The 14,698-nt window shown below is 49.1% G+C and overlaps 1 protein-coding gene across 8 annotated transcripts in view; it reads left to right on the top strand.

Annotated features, from left to right (window-relative positions):
* The window catches only part of EXOC6B (exocyst complex component 6B), a 271,298-nt gene that overhangs the window by 126,651 nt on the left and 129,949 nt on the right, over window positions 1-14,698 (top strand). For all 8 annotated transcript variants that reach the window (XM_084517013.1, XM_084517010.1, XM_084517015.1 and 5 more), the window contains one exon: window positions 2,727-2,795. In XM_084517013.1, the coding sequence (XP_084373139.1) occupies window positions 2,727-2,795 (69 nt within the window). The remainder of the gene's footprint in view (window positions 1-2,726; window positions 2,796-14,698) is intronic.

Here is a 14,698-nt window from a genome sequence, read left to right as displayed (position 1 = left end):
GGGTTTGGCTGTTTACAGAGACTGACAGGTCTGCCTGAGCTCCCAGCACCGGGAACGTGCTGGATGCAGAGTTTGGGAGTGAGGTTTGTGGAGCTGATGTTTGCGGAACGGGAAAATTCTGGACAAGATGAATAAATCCTTTGTTCTGCAAATTAAAAGGGAAAAGAAAAAAAAAAAAAAAAGATGAGGCAGAAGCGGAGATGTCAGGGGAGCAATCAGTTCTGTTGTTGAGGGGGCTTCTAGTTCCCATCGCCGAGTTTCCAAAATCAAAGGTTTGTTTATTTATTTATTTATTTTTTTTTGAATGCTGGTAACACAGCGTTGGCTAGGAAAACAAAATCACTGCTGAAGGAGACGTGCTCAGTCTGGACGATGAGATATGTCCATGTCCCATGTTCTGTACATTTTAGGGCTGCTTTTCCTTAAGAATTGCACTGTAGGTTTGTGCTCTGCAAAATCTTAGCACAGGCTTTGCTCTCGGGTGCGTGTCCAGGCTTTGCGCATCCGCCTCTGATGGCTCTCTGACTGGATGAGCAATTATTGATGTCTCAGATATTAACTCTGCAGAAGAGTCCAGCGTATTTTATTTTTTCGTGAGCGTGTGTGTGGGCTTAAAAGTTTTTGCAGAAGATCAGAGGCTGTGCAAATGTTGCAGTCTGCTTTGAAAGAATTTCTCTGGGGGAGTAGGCTCCGTTTTTGGCAATACCCTGATTTCACAAATCTTTATCAAAAATATTTCTCCTGTGGACCTTGTTCAACTAGTGCCCCGAATCCAAGAGGAGCGAAAACGTTTGATCCTGAATTCAAATTCGCAGGAAAATATCTGCTTTGATGGTGTTGTGAAGGGATGACAGACTGCTCCTCCCTCACAAGAGCCCAGGGTGGACTTGGGGCCAGCTTCCCCACGCTGCTGGTGGTCACCAGAGGATGGCTGGGTGAGCGTGTACCGGTGCTTCTCTGCCTGCTTTGGCCATCTCTAGTGTTGCCATCAAGGATTTGTGAGCCAGAGGTGTTTTACAGACTGGGGACCAGTTCATTTAATGCTGTAGGAGTGCCCCAAGGCGCAGCCTGCATCCCGAGGAGTCCCCACGCTAGCAAAGCCCTGGTCTGGGAGCTCTTTAGGGAGCGTTGGAAGGCCTGGGAGGCTCTAAATGGAAAAGAAACAAGCAGGAAGATGTGATAAAATCGGAATTAACACAATAAAAGTGCTGCCTAGCGTTTGCAGTTGTCAAATAGAGTTTTCTTTAAAAAAGGCAAAAGCAGGAGCTGGTGGTGAGACGGGCGCTCGGTGCTCTGCTGGGCCCAGGTTCAGCTGCAGCCCTGCTGGGGCTGTTCAAGAGGCAGGTTCTGCTTGGGAAGGGTTATTTGGGCAATGCCAGCCTTGTCCCCTGCTCGGGAACCTTCCCAGTTCCCAGGAAGCCAACTTCCCAGCTGTAAGAGCCGCTCAGGAGGCGCGATGGAGGGCTTCGTGCCCGGGAGGCAAGGGAAGCCCAGCAAGACGTGAGCCAAACCCCAATAAAGCTGGTGGCTGCCTTGTCCCCAGTGAGCCAGCACACTGCTTCCCCTCCCTGCCCTCCTGTGTCACCACCGCTCGGGAACTGTGCAGTTTTGGGGTCTGGGAGTGATGCTGGTGGTGTCCCCGTGCCCCTTCACCATCAGTTAGCCTCATTTCAGCTCTTAGCAGGATCCTACACAGCGTTTCTTTGCACAGAGGGGATTCCTTAACAGTGCCACTCTGACATTGTACAGGAGGCTTTTTAAGAAAATCCCTGGCTTTCCCTTTCCAGCCCATAACTCCTGCACTCCCCTGCTTGGAGCCATTGCTTTAGATGAGGACCGCTCGCCCCGGGCGCTTCGGGCAGCGTTGCTTGCGGCTTGCACGTCCTCATCCAGCTCGAAACTTCTCTGCTTCATCCTACCTCCTTCGTAGCAGAAATGCCTCTTAAGCGTAATTAAAAATAAACATGTTTCCCAGGCCTGTCCATTGGTCCCTTTCATCTTTCTCCCCTTTTTTCCACCGCATGTCAACAGAACACTCCTCTCCTCTCTGGATTTTGGGGGAGAAGGAGGTTTGCTTTAGCTTTATGCCGTGGCCAACAAGCTTAATGTTCTGTTGGCTTGAACAGCTCCAAAGGACACGAGCTTCTTGTATGCAAATTTTTCCTCTGATCTTCCTCTCCCCCTCCCTCCCTCCATCCCACCCTTCAAAAATTCACTTCCTTGTCCCTCTGCAAGACTCACTGTTGCTGTTGAAAGGCGGTGGAGTCTGTGTGGCTTCTTCTTTTTTTTTTTTTTTTTTTTTAAGAAAAGAAAATAAAAAGAAAAAAGAATTTGTGTTTTTAAAGAAATCAAACTAGAAATGTAGAAAATATATAAATATATATTTGTCATGTTGCATAGGTACCAGAATAGCTTGTGCCAGGATGTTTGACTTGTATTTAAGCCTGTGGTCCAAGTGAAATCTCTGCTGAGCTGACTAACGGTGCAATGCGATTTCCTAGGGAAGTGGAATCAGAGCAAGAGTGAAGTGAATATTTTCTACTATCAGAAACTTTAAAAAATACACAGATTTGTAGACAGACAGCAATAATGACTAGTTGTTACATCCCTGAAATCTCAGTGCCTCTGTCAGCCATGCACACCTTTGGGGTGCGCGTAGCTCCCCGTGATGCATCGCACTTGCTCTTTGCTTTAAGGTTTCATGCTGACCTCCTGCTGTCTTTCAGGTGCCTGGGGCCCAGGATCTGGTGGACTTCTCGCCTGTGTACCGATGCCTGCACATCTACTCCGTCCTGGTAAGTGAATCCGTGCTGCGTGTGAGCCTGGGGCTGACATTTGGGATTAAATAAGAGGTTGGAGAGCTGCTCCTCGTGTTGCTGCTGCCTGGAAGGAAGTGGTTGTGAACCGTGTGTGAATGTGCACCGAGCTAGGAAGTGTCTTACCTGGTGTGGAAAGGAGGCCAGTGCCTGCAGAGCTGGATTGATTCGGGTAAAAACCACACAGTTACTTCATACAGGCCACAGAAATATGAAGGGATGTTTGCTGCAGCTATTGCAGGCCTCGGGTTTCTGACAGGCCAAATGCATATTTCTTGGTCACACAGTTTTCCTGGAAGAGTTCTCCTTTGACCACAGAAACTTCGTTGTTTGGTGCAAATGGAGGAGTTGGGGAGAGAAAATGATTTTAAATATGTTGCTTTGTCACCCTTGAAACACTGTTGGAGAGGGCCAGATGTGCTCCTCTCCTACCCAATCTGCAGTTTCACTGTGTCACTTCCAGTTTCCCTGATATTTAGGCTCTTTCTCTGTTGCGTGCACAGGAAAATATGGTTAAACTGAAGGTTTTGTGTTTGGTTGCTGGCCGTGCAGTGCCGTGCTAGAAAGTGCTCGCTCTGAGCATTGCCACAGTCTCGGGAACTTGTCAGGAGAGCTTCCAGCACTGCGGACACTAATTCTCCCAAGAATTACAAATACATTTTCACATTTCTGTTTATTTGCTCGAAACAAGGGCAGACCAGATGGCCTTTTGTAGCTTACACTTCAACTTTTAATTTCTAAGATGCCCTCAGCTTACGAGTCTTGCAGCCTGCAAGTCTACCAACTGAGGGAACCTGTGCTCTCCGTGTCTTCTCCCCAACGTGGGCAATGACGTCTGCTGCAGAGAGCAAGCTTTCAGAGAGCTCCGCTCCTGCGGTTGAGCAATCTGAAGCCCAGGCAGTACATGAAAGGAGTACTCTGTTAGCAGCTTTCCTCCCTTTCCACAGCGGAGCCAGGCTTGAGAGAGAATTGTTTTTTAAGGCACTTCTAAAGCCGGGCTCTCCAGCAATACATACGAATGAATTTGCAAAAGGAAAAGAATTGTCATAAAAAACATTTCTGTAAAATCTTTTTGTGCCCTCATCTGTTAATAATTATGTCATTTGGCTACGTTGCCGTGATCTTTTGGTGGAATGAAAAAGTTAACCTCCCCAAAATGTGTTACTCTGTTTATCTTGGACAAAACCTCCTGCTCAGAAACGGCGCTGGAAGCCCGGTTCAGGGAGTGTGCTAATTGAAGATTACAACTGGGCTGAAATGCTTTGTGGATTTCAAAGTGTCACTTTATTTGGAGAAACTTCAGTGAAGAATATGTCTAACGAAAACAGGCTCAGAAATCCTATTTGTGTAGCTTACGTGCAGTTTTTTTACTGCAGGGTTATATGGCTGCCTATTTATGCGTAGAGCTCTTATGGGAAGGATGAGGAGTTCTCGCTGATGGGTACAGCAGTTGTTTTGTGCGGTGGAAATTGTCTTTTTTCTGCAGTTTTTTGGGCTCGGGGCTTGGAGGAGCACTGGGTTTTGTTGTTCTGTTGCTTTGCTTTTCTGCCTTGGATAGCAGTTGGCTGTGTAGTCCTCCCAGGTATTTTAGGGACGAGCTGCTTCCAGAAACCAGGCTTCATGGCCAGTGCTTTGCAGGAGAGGGTTTCATGCCGGGGGGTCCCCATCCCCTGTCCTGTGCCGAGATCACTCGATCTTTCTGCTCCTACTCTCTCTCCTTTTTCAGTCAAAAGCCCCACTAATGAGGAAAAAAATAAAAAAAAGCAGAGCTCTGAAGGTGTGTTGGGAAGACAGGAGCAAGAGACGAAGGCAACTAACCCTAGAAAAGGCTCCTGAAAAGAGCTCTGCCCTCTTTCTGACCCGTGATTGAATCCCGCGCTGGCTTTCTAGGCCCAACCGGAGTTGAACAATGTCAAAGATCCAGCAAACGTCGAGGGAAACGGCCACATCAGTGTCAGGCGGAAGGATCATAATGTAATAGTTACCAAAAAATCCTAATATTTGTCATTTACAATAGCGTTATCTAAATGCTTGGCCTGCAGTTAAAAAGGCCCACGTTGAATAAACATTGAGATATTTATTATTTTTAGTGAAATCGACCTTCCAGTCACCTCGGTTTTATGGCTGTGCTGCTTATAAATTCCCAAAGGATTATTTGAAAAATCCTACTCATATCTGCCAGCCTTATCAGCAGGGCAGAAGTTCACATATTGTAACACGAGGTCAGCCTTCGGTCATGGTCTTACAGACGGGGCCAGGCACCTGTAAATCCTTCCTTCAGCAACCAAGGCGAAGTACAATATCAAACAGGCAAGGAGACTTTTCCAGGAAGCGCTGAACTTTCTCAGGAAGGGCAGAGGAGGGGGAAAGAAAGTGAACAAGGGTCAGGCGGTGGTTAATTGAGAGCCGGGCCTTGGCGCGGCCGCGGCAGCGGGAGGACAGGCCCCGATGGGATGCTTTATGGGACTATTCATCGGCGATTCCTTTTCGTGTGGGAAATGGCCCGGCTGGCGGTGTCTTGAGGAACAAATGGGCGTAGGTGAGGCTTGGAATCTTTGCGGGGATGGAACAAAACGTCGCAAACATCCCAAGTGTGGCTGCGTGCGCGCCGGCCTTGCAGTTGTAGGTCGGGATAAGCAAACAAGGCCGCCGTGGGGAATAGCTGTGAGCTCCCCTTATGACTTCGGTGTAAGCCAGTTGGGTTTATGTCCCCTAATGACAGGTCCTTACCCTGATGGTGGTTTCTACATGGGACAAACATGCTCTGAATTGCATGAAAAAAGGCTTTTTGGGTGACCAATGTGGTTTCAAGTTGGCATAAATCTGTAGACATTGGCGTTTCAGTGGGCATCCTGGTGAAAATACAGTAGAAAAACATATCCTACCCCTTTCCCAGGGGGGTAAAAAGCTGGATCCAAGGCTACAGGGATTGTTCAGAAGCCAGGAGCATCGTGTGAAGGAGTAAGAGGGGGAGGCAGCTCCCCGGTGCCTGTCCTGGGCTCCTTGGTCACTTGGCCAAAGTTGGGGTCTGGTTTTAGGGTGTCCTAAATGCCGAAACCCGCCTGGTTTCTGTTCAACAGCAATGTGCTATTTAAGGGCATGCATCTCGAGTGTGGTTAGGCTGCTGGGCTGTTGGTATCAGGTACACCTTTTCTTTGAGTTAATGGAGAAGTTTGTTGAGAATGGTAATATTATTATATAAAGAAGAAACAAGAATATTTCAGTGGAGCGATTTTCCCATTGACATTTTTATCTTTTATGTTGTCTTTGACCAAAGTCTATGTAATGCTCAAGTTGCTTTGATCGATCTCCAAAATAAATTAGCAAAGGTGAGGTTTGGGCCAGCTGGTTTATCTGCCGGAGCATCTGAACAGCTGTTGGGAGCCTTGTATTTCAAGGCCAAGACATGGAATTGCTTTGCTTTACACAACATAAAATGAAAAGCAGTTTTTGTTTCATGTTTCCCGTAAGCTGCAGCAAGTCAGAAAGCGAACAGTGAACGAAGAGCAGAAGGGAATTAAAAACAAACAAACAAACAAATAAAAAAAGTTAAAAAAAAAAAAAAAAAAAAGGTGGAATGGTTTGCACACAGGGCGCTCCCAAGCAGTGGTTTCTGAAGCAGATGACAGTGATTTAAGTCCCTTAAGCTCCTGCTTCAGCCAGCGCTGTTGGTGCTCAGGGTTTGTCTTAGCTAGGTGGTGTGTGTTGTTTTTTGTTTTTTGTTTTTTTTTTTTAAAGCTTTATGCTAATTGGTTACCAATTACTTTGAGGTTCTTAACATGTTCGTGAAGACACTGGTATTGACACTCCCAGCTCTTTGATCCGAGCTACAAAGGGGTCATTTTAGGGTAAAGAACAAGTGTCCAAGAAAAACCCCACCACCAACAGCAAAAAAAGAGCAGATTCTGCTGTAAATACCGACTTAAAAATGTAGCTGCCTCCTAGCCGATGAAGTATTTCTGGAGAATCCCAGAGCTGGATAATTTAGATAAATAGCAGTTGACAGGTATTTACTATAAATTTGTCATATCTTGCCACTGACGTTTTTATCAGCTATATTGCTTCTACCCAAAGCCTCCCTGACCCTAAAGCTGCTTTGATGCAGAGAAATACATTAAGAGAGGTAAGAAAAATGCGAAACAAGTGAAAAACAAACCAAACCTCTATTAAAAATAATCAATGTATAAAGTCTGTGAGCTGCCCGCATTAAAACACAGACGTTGTGCTTAGGCTGTGTGCACTCGCTAAGTTTTGGCTTGCCTGTTTTGGTGATGAACGTGAGTTTTTTTTTAATATCTTGGTATTTCTCTTAGCTCTGCGGAGCCAGCACGGCCTTGGGAGGAGAAGCCAGGGCTTTCTTTTGCTGATCACTAAAATTGATCGCTGCATTTTGACTGAAGAATCCGTGCCGGGGTTGGTAAGCCCAGAAGAGCCCTCATTTCTAGGGGACTCGTTGGGCTGACCGGGGGAAACGCCGCGCCGTCCGGCGGCGCACCTGAAGGGGGAGATGCCATAAATGCAGCGTATCGTCGCTCTCCTTCCAGCCCCGTGCTCTTGGATGGCGTTTTTTATTCCTCTGAGAAGCGTGCTAGCCCTCCCCTTGCTGACTTTGTGGTCTCATAAATCCCGGGCTGGTTGCTCCTCTGCTTGCCCCCGATCTGAGCGCTTGCGGTCGGGGCCCCGAAGCCCACCCTGGCCGGGGGGGGCTGTGGCGTGCGCACCGAGATGTTTGCTCTTTGTTAGCCCTGCCGAACAATTGAGGTTGTTCTTTCAAGGGGAGAGAAAGTCTCTTAGAGGAACCACAACTTCAATAATAAGAACGACCCAGCCCTCTCTCACACATGAATGCAGCTCTTTTTTCTCTTTGTAAGGCGAGTTGTTGCTTTTATTTGATACTGAAACACGAACCCTACCGTGGAAAGGCTGTGGCTTATTTCTATTTTGGAGATCGGGGTTGTAAAGTTTTTCCTTCTGTGTCCTTGGGAACTTAAACAGTTTAAACTTTTCTTTTGTAAGGATGGGGGGGGGGGGGTGGGAGTGGAAAAAATTTCCTTCTCGAAATCTCTGGTAACTCCTTGTTCATCTCAGACACTTTGCAGATTGTCCCATCGCTCTGTCCTGGCATATCTCACTGTCTGCTGACTTGGCTGACCCACTGGTGCCTGGTGGAGTTAGATAGCTATAAACACAGCACTGAGATCATAGGGAAAGGCTGAGGGTGAGACACTTTGTGCACCGCATTGATAAGGACACAGGAAAAGCCATTAGAGTGAACTGGTGTCAGTGACCTGTGATAACCATTCTGTACTACGTGCTAATGGACCCCGGGTAGTGTGTCTGTCTGTAGTGGCAATAGATTTAACTTTTGTAATTGTCATATTGCTCTTTTAACCCCGTGACCTTATTACCCATGAGAAAACCACTTGGCTTCGATCAAAGAAGCAGCAAAGAAATCAGTGTTCATTCTAAGCTGCCTAGATATGATCACAGGCAGCCTTGATTCTTAAAATATTCAGCTAGGAAAACAGACATGTTAGGGGGAGGAAAAAAAATAAAATGCTCCGTTTACTACAATAGCCCGGATGCAGACTTCTTGTCACCTGAGGTTACAGCAGCCGTGCTTTCCCAGGGCTTTGCAGGGCTTTGCTGACAACGTTCTGGTATTTTAGGTTTCAAACTGATTTAATTCGGGTTCGCCCCATCCCAGTCCAGCCTCAGCAGCCTCGGAGGGGTTGGCTCTGTTAGTCCTGAGCGTGGTGAATATGTGATGTGCTCGGTATTTTGTTGAATTGAGGAGGGATGGGTGGGAGCTCGGGGTCTCTGCTCCAACCTCCTGCTCGGTGTGGGCACCTCGGAGGTCAGGCCAGGCTGCTCGGGGATTTATCTTGAAAACCTGCAAGGACCAAGACTGCCAGATCTTTGTGGGGATCTTATTCAAGTCCACGACCTCCTTGTAGGTAATAGGGCAGCTGTTGGGTCCCCCCGAGGCAGTCACTCCTCCAATTCCTCCCCAAGTGGGGCAAGTGCTCCGGCCCCAACCATCTTGGTGGCCTCCACTGAACTCGCCCCAGTTCATCCGTGGCTTTCCTGAATTTGGGAGGCCCAAACCTGGATGCAGTGTGTAGATAGGCTCTGAACAAGTGCTGCGTAGAGGGGGATAATCATTTTCCTCAATCTCCTGGCCGGGCTCCTGTTAATACAGCCCGGGAGGCTGTTGGCTGCCTCTGCTGCCAGGGCAGGCGGCTGGCCCGCGTTCAGCTCCTCCTGCCAAGGCTCTTGGTCCTCATCCACAGCGCTGCTCCCCAGGCAGCCCGTCCCTCCTCTGAGCTGCTGAGAGAGCTTCTGCCTTCCCAGGTGTGGGACGTGGCATTGGTCTTCAGGTATTTCCACCAGGCTCCTGCAGATGGTGGCCCTGCTCTTGGTTGCGTTGACGTCTGCCCCCCAGGTTGGTGTTATTGGCGCAAGTGGTCGTGGATGTGCTCCGTTTTCTCCTCCATGTCGCTGGTAAAGATGCTGCCCTGCCCTGGTTCTCTGCTTGTTACCAGCTCCCACATGAGGTACGTCTCTAATCACGACCCTCTGAACCCGAACACGCAGCCAATTGCTCATCGAGACCGACACATCCAAACCTGGACACGAGAATCTTGTGGAAGACCACATCAAAAGTCCCGCTGAAGTCAAAGGATGTGATAGCTACAGCTTTCCCCTTGTCCATAAATGCCGTCATGCTCTTGCAGGATTCAGTCATTGCCATCATAGCTCCTTTGGTGAAACCCATGTTGTAATCCCCAGCCACCTTCTCCTTCGTGTCCCTGGCAGTGGGGTCCAGGAGGACTTGTCCCATTCTTCTCCCAAGGACCAAAGTCGAGCTGAGTGCGCTGTGTTTCCTCAGATCATCGTTTCAGCCTTCCTTTCGACATTTACCTTTCCCAGTTGTTATGGCAAGGCTTTTTTTTTCCATGTTGTTTTAAGATGTGCCTTTGATTGTAGGAAGTTCTGAGCTCAGGACTGATTTTGTTGTGCAGCGCTCGTCTTAGCAGTGCAGAATTCAGGCCAGCTGGAGGATCCTGAACTCCAACACCGCTGTCTGTATTACGTGAGGGAAGGCTCTCGCTGAAGATTTGCTCCATTTCCTGGTGTTGGGACTCAGCAGGGTCCCAGGAGCGTTTGGAACAAGCCCCAGCTACCTCGGAGAGCTTCGTGGTGGAGTCAAGAAGCGGCAGTATCTCAAAAATAACAAGTGATAGATGATGGAAGTGTGCTAATTTGCAAAGAACGTCCCTCAATTTAACACAAAGAGAAATCTCTAACAAGCATTTCCATTAAATCTCAGCCTCCAGCCTCGTAATAGCCTCATAATTTAGACTGGGAGAGCTTCCTGGAGACCTTTGGTCCCACACGCTGCTCGGGGCTAAGCCTGAAGCTGCGTGGGGTATCTCAGAGCCACGTCCCGCTGAGCTTTGGGGACCTCCAGGGACGGAGACTCCCCAGCCCCTCCGGGTCCCTGTTCTGGTGTCCGACCACCCTGACTGTGATTTTTCCCCCGTTATTAAAATGAATGTTAATTTTTCTGCATTTTCCCTGTTGCCTTTCCTTTTGCCGTGCCTTTCCAAGAGGAATCTGGCTGCATGCACCCCGACACCCTGCATGCGGTGCTCCCTCACCCTTCTCCTTTCTAAACTGCACAAACCCAATTTCTTTGACCTTTTTCTCCCGTGTGGTTGTGCTCCAGCTCCTGTAAATATCTCGGTGGCCACTGCTGGCCTTGCCTCGATGTGTTGTGTGCCTGTAGCCCTCCAGCTGCTCTTTTACAACACCCTTTTACCCTTTCCTTGCAGCTGGACACCTCTCCAACGGGCTGATACTGACAGTAAATATTTGGGACTTATTTTTGCTTCCGAAGGGAAGAAAACGCGCACACGCCCTCCAAACAAAGGAAAAATAATGGTGTTTTGTGTCCTAGCAGTGCCAGCTCGTAGTGACACGTGAAAGATGTTGCGACATAGCACCAGACCCAAATGTGACCCTGGGGAATCCGATGCTGTTTCCCTCCAGCGTTGGAGCAATGTTGGGAAAATGTTCCTGTCCCCAATATTTGAGGCACTGGGAAGGTCCTGCATGAGGACTGCTGAGCTGCTCACGTTAGGGGAGCTGTGTGTTTCCTCCATAAATGAACGCCGGGGGAATTATCATGTGTTGACCAGAAACTTCACATATATACTTTTTTAAGCAGGCTGAGCGTTTGTGGGGGAAGGGGGCTGTAAAATAGTAAGCCACCACCACGCTTTATGCATCTCGCAGCCCGGCTCGGCGCACAGCTGTGGGTTGCTGTTTTCCTGCTCTGTATGTTGTTTCTCATCTTAAAGGCCTATATGCAGCGTCTCTGGGAAATGATTGCCATCCTGTTTTCAATAAACCCCCCCTTTTATTTTTTTTTTTCTTCTTACGAAGGGTCTCGAGCTGGCTGGACGTGAATTCTCAACCTGTTTACAAATATTTGCGCAGGAAAGGGCGAGCAGTGTTCAGGCCGGGCTGGTGACGCATGTGCCCACTGTTTCAGTCCTTTGTTCAGGAAAATGTGGAAACGAGGCCGGGCCCCTGCCATGAACAAACGCTGCCGTTGCCTTCCAGGAGCCGCTCGCTGCAGGGCGGCCGTGGCCGAGCCCCGGGGAGATGAGAAGCACGGGGAGATGAGAAGCACGGGGAGATGAGAAGCACGGCGAGATGAGAAGCATGCAGTCCACAATCCGAAGGCAGAAGGTGCTTCAGCCCCAAAATCAACCTGCAGCTTTGGCCGAGCAGTGATGGGAAAGCCCCGATTTGGTGCACAAAGGCAGGGATGTGAGCAGGGTGTAGGGAGGTGAGCGCTGCCCTCAGAGCTCCCTGAGTCCCTCGGAAGGAGAGGTTTGGCTGCTGAGGAAGGTGGCTCAGCTCTTTTAGTGCCTGAAGCCGCTACCTGGAGCTCTGGGAGACTTTAGGATCTTCTAGACTTTCTCCTTTGAGACTGAATTTGCCACTGAGCAACCTCCAATAGCTGTTAGGAGAGCAGGGGTTTGTCTGTAGCCTTTAAATCTTCTCTGACTTCCAACCTCCTGCTTGTCTCAAGCCTTTGTGACCCAGCAAAAGTGGTTGTCGCATGGCTTTGGGATCCTACAGGGTGAACACTGTTAGGAGTAATGCAGCCTGAAAAGCTGGGCCTGTTCCCTGTAGGAATTGCTTCAAATCTTAACCAAAGGGTACGCGCAGAGCTAAATACCGAGCTTTTTATTGCAGCAATAACTTAGGCATGCCACAGAGAGGCTTTCCTACAGCTGCTGCTGGGCAGGAAGCCTCATCCCCTTGCTGCCTGTAGACCCCACAACTAAAGGGGTGCACGGGAAAATGGGGGCTGGCCGACTGAGCCATTTTCTGCACACCTTTTATGAATTAATCCGCGTGGGTTTAGGTGGGCAGAGCCGGGAGCTGGTCAAAACAGAGGTCGTGCTGGTTCGCTGCTGGCTGGGAGCACGGCATCCCCCGTGCCTGTCCGAATTCGGTCTGTGCAGGTCGGTACCTTAAAAAATTGCAGCTAGGCATCAGATGGGGAGAGCTGGAGGCAGCTGCTGGCACACGATGTCCTTCCCATCCCAGATCTACGAAATAGGGAACCTGCTCCCCCCTTGCTGGCACTTGGACCGTGATGCCCTGCGTTAGGCTTTCCCCTGTTCATGTTTTTCTGTCCTCCTCGACCATTCCCCAGCTGGAAGAACAAAAAGGCAGATTTAATTTCCCAACCCCAACGCTTTGTGGAAGGCTCCTAGCAACGAGCAGCGTCCTTCCAGCTGGGTACAACATGCACGACGGGGGAGGTTTTGCTCCTTCCCGAGTTTGTGCCTGAGTTGGGTGCCTCCCTATTTATTTAGTGACTTTTCTTCCTTGCTGGTCTCTGCAATCAGTGCAAAACCCGGGCTGTCAGTGGTGCTCTCCTCTGGCAGGAGGCACGTAGCTTAAAACAAACTGGTGAGCAGGCAAGGAAAGGATGGCTGAGGCTTGTTGCAGATTGCAAGCTTCTCGTTAGCTTTTGCCTCCTCCTCCTCTACCTTGCCCTTCCCTTGGCTCCTTCGCCTCCCCCTGGACCTGCACTTCAGTTTTTTTCTTAAGGGCTCCTTCTGTGCCGCTCGTGATTGATTTATTTATTTTCTAATTGATGGGAGCACTGACAAGAGTTGATTAGTTGTGGGGATGCATCCTTCCTTGCAAAGCTTGTGACCAATTTCCTTCCTTCCTCGAGACCAGGGTGAGCTTTCTTCTATTTGCCTCCCAGAGGTTTCGTGTGCCGTGGCCTTGCATGGAAGACTCCGTGGGCTTGTCCTGAATGTGGTGGTTTTTTTTGTGGCAGCTCATTCATTATAAAGTTTTAATGAATTTTAAGGACGTTATGAAAGAGGAGCGTGTGGTTAAGGAATGCTCTCGGCTCCTTTTTGCCCTGGAAGCTCGGGGCCGTGCTGTTCTGTGCAGAGGGGCTGGATGGAAAGCGAGCATCTGAAAAAAAAAAAAAAAGGCACGTCCCCCTGCGCTTAACCTTGCAGGTCACCTGGAACAGGAGGAGATGGCCAAAAATGCAACCTGAAAATGTTTAGCCGCCGCTGTGTATAATGAGGAAATATCTGCCTACATCATCGCTTTGTAACTTTTGAAAAGTATGACTTAAAAAAGGAGAGGGGGGGGGAGAGGGAGAGAGGGAGCCGCGACGCCGCATTTTCCAGAATGAAAAACACAGGCTACTTGTTCAGTCAATTCAGTTTAGGTCAAATGTAGTTATGAAAAACAGATGATTGCTGGTGATCAGGCTGTACTTTGACAAATATCCCATTGTTTGAGCGCTCGGCGATTTCTTCAGAGCGTTACCCGGTGCGGGGCTGGGCCCTTGCCTTCCTCCAGCTCGGAGCCTGGCGGCACGCGGAGGGCTGGGTGCTGCAGGCCAAAGGTGTTGGCTTCTCGGGAGGAGGGATGGCATGAAAAAAAAACACTCAGTGCAAAATGGACGTGGTTTCCACTGCAGGTATTAAAATACGAGCTCACTGGGGGCCTTCAGAAATATTTGGGATGATTCTTTCCGTGTCTGCCTTGCCTCCTGTGCTGCAGAATAAAGATTGATTTGGTGGGTGCTAATATTTGTCTGGGAGAAGCTCCTTGGTGTTAGCTGGGGTACCTTAGCCCCGTGTAGCTTTGTTATTTATTCTTTTATGGTTTTCCCCTACAAAATACTCGCCTGTCATTGAGGTTTCACAGGCAGGGCTGGTTAAAGCAGAGGACGCATGTGTCCTGGGGCAAGTCTGTCCTGGTGAAAGACCTGCTGGGTCTTGGGCTCCTCTGCTTCCTCGCTGAGTGATGGTGCTGTGTGGCTGCCAAGTGGCTCTGGAAAGGGGGCTCTACTTAATCAAAAAATTGCCAAAATTGCTTATTTTGGGCATTTCAAAATTCCTAAGGTTGAGAGGCAGTAGGGACAGATGTGTACTACAAGACTGATTTTGTCAGAGAGGTTACGTGAGTTCCCATGGGAATGTTTAGCAGTTTGTAGGATCTTTGTAGGATCCTGTAGGAAGTTGTAGGATCTTTCCTGAAGTCAATATCCATCCGCTGGGGAATCTGACAGCTTTTGGGATGCGAGGGGCTAATCCTGGGTAACGAAGTTGGACAACTCAGGAGGCAAACTTCTCTTTCTGTGCCTCGTGGTGTCTTTGTGTGCCTCGTACCAAGCAAGCAGAAGCTCATCGTCCGTGCCTCGAGGTGGTTTGTGACCCAGCACAGACCAGTTTGTGTCCGTGGGCATACTGGGGAGAAGATCCGTGGTGGATCGGAGCAGGTGGATCAGGTGGGTGTGCTCGGGAGGGGCATGCAGA

This window comes from Aythya ferina, assembly GCF_964211825.1.
Source record: "Aythya ferina genome assembly, chromosome: 4".
Lineage (NCBI taxonomy): Eukaryota > Metazoa > Chordata > Aves > Anseriformes > Anatidae > Aythya > Aythya ferina.
This window is presented reverse-complemented; position numbering and strand designations above follow the sequence as displayed.